The sequence below is a fragment of the Sinocyclocheilus rhinocerous genome, unplaced genomic scaffold, assembly GCF_001515625.1.
Source record: "Sinocyclocheilus rhinocerous isolate Xijiao unplaced genomic scaffold, SAMN03320098_v1.1 scaffold1864, whole genome shotgun sequence".
NCBI lineage: Eukaryota > Metazoa > Chordata > Actinopteri > Cypriniformes > Cyprinidae > Sinocyclocheilus > Sinocyclocheilus rhinocerous.
This window is the reverse complement of record NW_015639085.1, coordinates 672,010-680,288: the sequence shown is the minus strand read 5'-3', so window position 1 is coordinate 680,288 and position 8,279 is coordinate 672,010. Positions and strand designations below refer to the sequence as shown.

Genomic DNA, 8,279 nt, shown 5'->3' with positions numbered 1-8,279 from the left:
CTCTCCCCATTAACAATGTGTTAAAAATTATTGCAGGGGAGCGCATTGCAGTGGAGTACTTGTTGGCCCAATCCAATAGAGGCGACCAGTTGATTGCACACCACAATGACATGCCTGAAGTCCCCTCAGAGGAGCCCAAAGAGGTTAGTAAAATTGACACGACTGTGTGCCATGCAGCTGACCTTAGGGCTGATGGCTCTGACCCTCCAGTAGCTGTCGTGGAGGTCTAGGTGACCAGTCAGGTAGGTGACACTGGACCCAAATCCCCTGATGAGGAGGTCACTGAGGAAGAGGAGGATGACACTGCAAGTCCTAGCACATCAGGCCAGGTAATGTTGCTATCCTGTACTATCTTTTACTTTTACAAAAAAATTATTTGGTGCAGTGCAATACACCTATTTTCAACAGTAAAGTTAAAATATATGCATGTACAATGCAAAATAATTACTACTACACCGTATATATTTATTGGACTGTGGTTGGCGTTTTTCTCAATTTTCAGAGTGCACAGTGTGATTCCAGAGGTGTCTTGGGCTGGGAGGCAGTTGATGCCCTGGAAGCCTGGTTGGCCTAAACCGAACGATCGCTGCCTTGTCATCACAAGAGGAGGCCGACATAGTCCAGCTGTACATGGCTCTGCATGCCATGGACAAGGTACCATCAAAATATAGCCAGAGGGTTAAGAAGAAGGCTTTGACAGGACCTTGAAGAGCATCCAGGAAGCAGAGTGGCTCTGCTCCAGGACAGCAGGCAGCAGAGAGGTAATTTGACTATTTGGATCTTCACTAGTTTATAACCCAGTATTCAGTTCAGATTATATCATCCTTCTTTTCCATATATTGTTCATGACTCATGGGCAGGTAGCTCAGGACCCTGAAGTCCACAGGGTCTGTGAATGTGTTTGCCTACGGCTTTTGAAAGATTTTCAGCAAGCATGGAACAGGCCCAAGGACACACAAGGAAAAACTCTGCCAATTCCCCAATCTATTGTGTTGGTATACAGCCACTTAAAACAGCTGCTGGAGGACAGCAATGTGGTTCTAGGACAGACTAACCTGGTTCTGGTCCCGATAAACACCACTACTGTCTCCTCGTGGTGAGTCTTCTTTTATGCAATACTTTTATACAATCACAGTAGTATATCAAGATTGTACTTATAAAACCTTCCTGTACATGCTTCTTTTAAAAATTATGCTACAGTAAGTAAAGACAATGGGCTTTAATCCACTAAAATTGCCAACTTAAGATGAATAATGTTTCTCTTGCAGGCTACTAAGAAGACAGAAACGTGTAGACAGAGACATGCTGCTGCAGGGTACTGCACTGCCCAAACAATTATATTTGGCAAAGGAGTCACTTCCTGAAGTGCGCGCACTTCCAGCTGTTCCTGCACAGCATGGGCATGAGGCCATGGTATTTCAGGAGCCAGCAAATCAGGAGGGAGAGGCCTTTGTTCGTAAGCGTATCTCCAACAGGTGCCCACTGCCCACCCCTCCTCCTGGATCTTACTCGGCATTTCCCATATACCCACTAGCACCACACTTTGCATTCCCCCCTGGGTCCTACCCACCCTTTCCCAGCTACCCACCAGGTCTACCACTGCCTCAGTCTACCCAGTTCCAGCCCCCTCCCCAGTTCCAGCCCCCTCTCCAATTCCAGCCCCCTCCCCAGTTCCAGCCACCTGATAACCTGCCACCACAAACTTGTCCCTCTACTCAGCCCAGGCAGCGCACATGGAGAAGGCAGAAAGCTGCCCAAGAGGATGAGCGAGTGGCTAGATGTGAACCACCACGGAAACTACTAGCAAAGGATATATATCACTATATCTGCAAGCAGTGTGGGCAAAGGCCTTCTGTAGCGAATCGATGCGTTTTTTTAAAGAAAAATATCCATATTCAAAACGTAATAATCACTTGAATCTAGCTTGCGCTCACTGTTGTAAACAGAAGCAGTTCCGGGGGAATGATGTATGAGGTCGGCTTTGTGCATGCGCCGCTCAGAAGTGAAGCACACGGAAACGCAGGGGAGAGATCAAAACAAAAAAATGGTCACTAATTAGGAGTACAAAACGAGGATTTGTAAAGAAGAATGTCAGAGGATTTCGATATAAGCCAAGAGGAGACTGGTTTTCCTTTGCTAAAGTAAGGAAACTTTGCTTCCTTTGATCCTATAAATAAACATTGGTTTTCACGAGACTCACCGGCGCATGCGCTCCCCAGTTCCAGCCCCCTCTCCAATTCCAGCCCCCTCCCCAGTTCCAGCCACCTGATAACCTGCCACCACAAACTTGTCCCTCTACTCAGCCCAGGCAGCGCACATGGAGAAGGCAGAAAGCTGCCCAAGAGGATGAGGAGCGAGTGGCTAGAGGTGAACCACCACGGAAACGACTAGCAAAGGATATATATCACTATATCTGCAAGCAGTGTGGGCAAAGGCCTTCTGTAGCGAATCGATGCGTTTTTTTAAAGAAAAATATCCATATTCAAAACGTAATAATCACTTGAATCTAGCTTGCGCTCACTGTTGTAAACAGAAGCAGTTCCGGGGGAATGATGTATGAGGTCGGCTTTGTGCATGCGCCGCTCAGAAGTGAAGCACACGGAAACGCAGGGGAGAGATCAAAACAAAAAAATAGTGCGCGCACTTCCAGCTGTTCCTGCACAGCATGGGCATGAGGCCATGGTATTTCAGGAGCCAGCAAATCAGGAGGGAGAGGCCTTTGTTCGTAAGCGTATCTCCAACAGGTGCCCACTGCCCACCCCTCCTCCTGGATCTTACTCGGCTTTTCCCATATACCCACCAGCACCACACTTTGCATTTCCCCTGGGTTCTACCCACCCTTTCCCAGCTACCTAAGCCAAGAGGAGACTGGTTTTCTTTTGCTAAAGTAAGGAAACTTTGCTTCCTTTGATCCTGTAAACAAACGTTGAATTGTTGCATGCGCAACGCTGACCTCATACGTCATGCTCCCGGAACTGCTTCTGTGTACAACTGTTGGCGCAAGCTACATTAAAGTGATTATTATGTTTTGAATATGGATATTTTTCTTACAAAAGCGCATCGATTCGCTACAGAAGGCCTTTGTATTCCAAAAACACCACTCTCCCTTTCAAAAGGTTTCAACCCACCTGGTTTTTAGGTGATTTTATGAGTAATGTAAATGTTTAAAGTCCACATTCATGATAGTTGATGCCTGAGAATCAGAACACACACACGCTTTGGTTATAAACACCAATGCAACAACTGCTCAAGTGTCTCAGGACTCTTGATGGTATAAAACCATAATAACCTTGATGTAAAGGCTCAATATATAAATACAAAAATGCAAAACTGACAAATATGGCGTGTACAGGTAAGGCATAGTTGCAAGTGCATGTTGGCAGATCCTTAATGGAAAAAAAAGACGTGTGTGACACCTAATTACGACAGATTAACAAACAAGACAAGTACTGTTCTACTCAAATTCAAGTTACAGAATGCTGAATATAAAAGGTCTACTGATTACTCTTCCGTTGTCAGGCAGGATTGGCTGAAGTAAATTAGCAGTCTGCACAAATCAAATGTATGTGAACTGTAAAAAGTTGTGCAGTATGTGTGCAGTAAGAACAAACAGGTCGCACGGGTATAAATGAACAATAACTGCATAACCATCATATTATTTGCGACACGTGCTGATTTATATGACGTCATCCTTTTGTAGGAGCCTGAGTTGTATGTTTTTGAAAGTGACTATATGTGGCTTGTATAACATCAGAGATGGACATGAATTTCTAGACCCACTTCAATTCATTTTCAAGTTCAGATGAACATCAAAAACAATAATCATCAAATCATTTTCTGCCTCTTCTTGAGGTCATACAATTATGTTTCTATTTGTATACAAGGATGCCATGACAGTAAATGTAAACATTCTGTCTGCAACATGGAAAAAAGAATCATTTATAAAGACAGCTGTAGTAACAACATCTACTAATACGTGCTACAAAATGCATTTAAAAAGCTAAATGAAAGAGATAGTGACACTGAGTACTATAATCTAGTTAGCACAGTCTCTCCTGCAGGCCAGGTCCAATGACATAATACCATGTGCACAGTTCATACTGGCCAGGTCAAGGTCAAGGCCAAGCTTTATTTTCAAGGGCAGTGGTGCAAGTTCTGGCTGGATGAGCATCAATGGTACTGGTTGTAGCCAGGATTCATAGCAGTTCAGCTCAACTGCTCCAGGTAGGCAGAGAGCAGAGGCTGCGGAGGGAGGAACTCTTCCTGTTTGTTGACCACCTCAGTCTGTCGAGCACCATTACAGTCAGAGCCTGCAGAAAACCACACGTTTAGGCTTACACAAAACTTTTTATTACATGTGTTTTTCTACCATTGTAGAAATCAGTGTTGTTTTTGTATTGTTGGGATACTATTAAAGTTTTTATATTTTGTGTTGTGTTTTTGTCATGTTTTACATAGTTTTATTATTTCAGTTCTAGTTATTTTAGTACATCAAGTAAAAAAAAAAAATGTTGCTTTGGTAAGTAATTTAAAAAAAAAATGAGTTTAAAGTTTTTTTATGGCTTTACTTTTAAAGTATTATTGTAGTGGGAAATGCTAAAAAGTCAAAACGGCATGTAAAAACAGTATAACTGTAACTTAGAGACAGAATATACATTTTTATTTTGAATATATTTATAATTATTTTAATTTCGAAAGTCTCTTTAAACAGAAATTGGCATGTCATTGCACTAAAGCCCGAGACACACTGCACGATTTTAGCAATCTTATAAGATCATGGATCTAATAAACTTGGTTACGACGTGTGTAGACTGTACGATGATGACAGACTCATACGATACAACACACGTTACTATAGAAGAATAAAACGTCATCAGCATGCGCTAGTGGTAAACAAAAAGAGCATGATAAATCACACTTTAGCAGTTGTAGGTTTATGTGTGCTGAAAAAAAGTGGAAGTGGCGAAAAAAGAAGGCATAAGAGCTAGAGGTAAGCAGTTTTATGTTTTAGCGCCATGTCGCGTTGATTTTATGTCGCATTTTTATTGGTTGGTCAGTAAACGTGGATCATACCAGCAAACACACTGTGCGATGATCGTGCTGTATCGTAGGCTACTCACTGTACGACACACAGGACCACCGGTTAGGAGCCATGATCACAGAAATCGCCACGATTGTTTCACAATGCCAATCTTTCGTCTGGGACAACCGAAAATCGTGCAGTGTGTTTCGGGCTTCAAATGCAGCTAAATAAAGATCAAATAAAAAATGTAGCAAAAATAAGTAAAAAGTTAAATTAAAGGTCCCCTGAAATGCTTAGAAACACGCAGCGTTACTCTATGTGTTGACGTCATTTTAACTGAAACAGGAAGACAGGGCGGGACATATCAAGCAGCCCGCCCCTTTTTAAAATAGCCAATAGCGTTCGTTTATATCACAGCTTGGGCTAGAGCCGTTGAGCTCCGTAAAGCCGCATTTGACAGGGTATGCCAGCCACAATCTCATCCATATTGCTATAAAATATAGCATTCTGTGTAGAATTCAAATAGCTCCGATACATTTTGTGGTCTGCGCCGACTCGCACATGTGATCCGCTCCGTGCTATCGTGTCTCTGGACCGGAGCAGAGTGTGGGTGCGGTGCGGTGGTTAGCGTGACACAGCGCGAAACCAGACTTATTTTTTTCCTCAATGGAAAGCATATTTACACTGTTTGAATCGTTCCCTGTCCCCTATATAGTGCACTACGTGCCATTCACTGTACAGAAAATACTAATTCTGTGGACAAGTGACCGATTTCAGCCGCGGCTTCAGCGTCTATTTTATAGTGTAGGAGGCGAGCGCTTCAGATTCTAGAGAGCATTTGATTGGACAAAGTTTAATGAGAAGCTGAAGTACGATGTGACGTCAAAAAAATCGTTGAGCCGTTTTGGCAGAAGTGACGAACTGCAAGCTTTGAATGCTTATATCTTCTAAATGCGAATTTTGTCACTGTTTTGGAGCACACTGCCTTATAGATAACCTTAAAACTAACATATTGATACTAACACCCAAAAAACTTTCATTTTGATTTCATGGGGACTTTAATGAAATATTATTTAATATTTAATTAAAAACACAAATGTTAAACTCAACTGACTTACCACAATATAAAAACAATATATGGATTAAATGGAACCCTTATGAAGTTATTTCTTAGGTCAAGTGTGTCGAGGACATACTGGTCAAACTCTACATAAAACTCTACAAACTCAACATAAGTTTGTACATGTACACTGATTTGAAAATATTGTTAATTAAATGACAAGCTCAAATCTAGCATTTTTGTTCTGTAATGTCTTCCTCCAAAAATCTGGTACGGTATTAGAGGCAACATCAATGACAGAAAAGTATGCTAGCCAATTATAAATTACTTTTTATTTTAATTAAACCACAACAAGTTTAAAGTATATAAGTGACAATAACTTGAAATGCTTAAGAACCTTAACAAACCAAGCCTCATAAGAAAACAACCATATGTTTGAATAATGTATAAGTTCACTCACTAGCAGAGGTCAGATCCATGTACTGGCAGATAGCATGAAGCAGCAGTCGCTCATAACTGAAGAAACAGAGATACATCTGAATCAAAACGTGGCATTCTATTCATACACTCACACTATAATGTCTTTCCATTCCTGAACCAACATCTCAAGCATGCATGTATACTAGTTAGTGGTGGTCTGAATTAGTCTGTGGAGGTGAACGATGCATTAACTGTGGTAGTTTGTGCACCTGTTGCTGAGTTTGGTAATGTAAATTGAGTGTGGATGTGCCATGAAGAATCCCAGCAGATCGGACTCCAGACCCTCCAACACTCCCTTGAACAGAGGAAATGGATGAACAGATATCAGACAGAAAAAAAAAATAGGACAGGACAGGAGAAAGTGATATAGGGGGATACTTGTTACAAGACAAAAGATAAAGATCAAGCAAATGACAAAGAGAGTCACCATGGGAATCTGTCTGCGTCTCAACGTTGCACGTAGCCGCCGATCAATTCTCTGAAAACATTCCTGAGCACTGAAGGCAGGATTTACTGCGCAACGAAAAGGAGAATGACCGTCACTAATATGTCAAGTATAATAAGAAATAATCTGCCTATCATTGAATTAATAACGATGAAGTTTGTCATTTTTGATATTGGCAGAGACAAATACTGTGGCACTAGCGAAACAGTGCTCTGTTTGGTTGAGCGTCCTCACTTCTGAAGTGTTTGGAAAACAATTATTTTTTTCTAAAATTCTGTTTTGGTGCCTATTACACACTCGAACCTTATGGGGACATTTATTATGTCTGTACAAACAAAATTATCCTGTTTTGTACTTGACGTGTCTATACAAGTATAATCATGTCCAAAACTGACATCATCACATGCACATGTGTGCATTGCCTCCACAAGAGCATGCATTACCATAGTGTTTTATATATAAGTATATCTATAATATAATAACTACATAGCTTAATATTTCATTTATTTCATAAGTAGTAATGTATTATTATACATTTACGATATATATAATATTAAAATGTATTTTTCAGTTATCTGGAATACATAATGAAAAGCAAAATCATTCAAACATCATATTTCTTCAGGTTTGTTCCAGAGTGTCAAGCAAGCACTGCAGAGCTTCGGTTAATCATAAATGATGTGCTCTATGTATGTGTGTTGGTCAATATTATATATGAAGCCTAATTCATCATATAAAGTGACTGTGTCTCTTTAGAAGACTTGGATTAAATGGTTCAATTCATATGGATTACTTCTACGATTTTAATGCATGAAGATTTTGGTTGCATGGACTTTGAAAGAATGGACAAAAACGATGAGAGAATATTAAAAAGATCTTCATTTGTGTTCCAAAGATAAACGAAAGTCATATGGGTTTGAAATGACATGAGGGTGAGTAAATCATGTCAGAATTTTCATTTTTGGGTTCAATGTCATTATGATGAAATGATATTAAAGGGGTCATATGATGCTGCTAAAAAGAACATTATTTTGTGTATTTGGTGTAATGAAATGTGTTTATGCGGTTTAAGGTTAAAAAAACATTATTTTCCACATACTGTACATTATTGTTTCTCCTCTATGCCCCGCCTTTCTGAAACGCGTCGATTTTTACAAAGCTCATCATTCTGAAAAGCGAGGTGTGCTCTGATTGGCCAGCTATCCAATGCGTTGTGATTGGCCGAATACCTCAAGCATGTGGCGGAAATGTTACGGCCCTTACCATATTGT

General features: G+C 40.6%; 1 protein-coding gene across 1 annotated transcript in view; it reads right to left on the bottom strand.

Annotated features, from left to right (window-relative positions):
• Positions 1–4,149: 4,149 nt before the first annotated feature.
• Positions 4,150–8,279, bottom strand: part of LOC107750993 (R3H domain-containing protein 4-like) — an 8,521-nt gene continuing 4,391 nt past the window's right edge. The window contains exons 5-8 of the mRNA XM_016566562.1: positions 6,991–7,076; positions 6,773–6,858; positions 6,544–6,599; positions 4,150–4,310 (exon numbers count right to left, since the gene is read on the bottom strand). Coding sequence (XP_016422048.1) covers positions 4,207–4,310; positions 6,544–6,599; positions 6,773–6,858; positions 6,991–7,076 — 332 coding nt within the window. The 3' untranslated portion in view covers positions 4,150–4,206. The remainder of the gene's footprint in view (positions 4,311–6,543; positions 6,600–6,772; positions 6,859–6,990; positions 7,077–8,279) is intronic.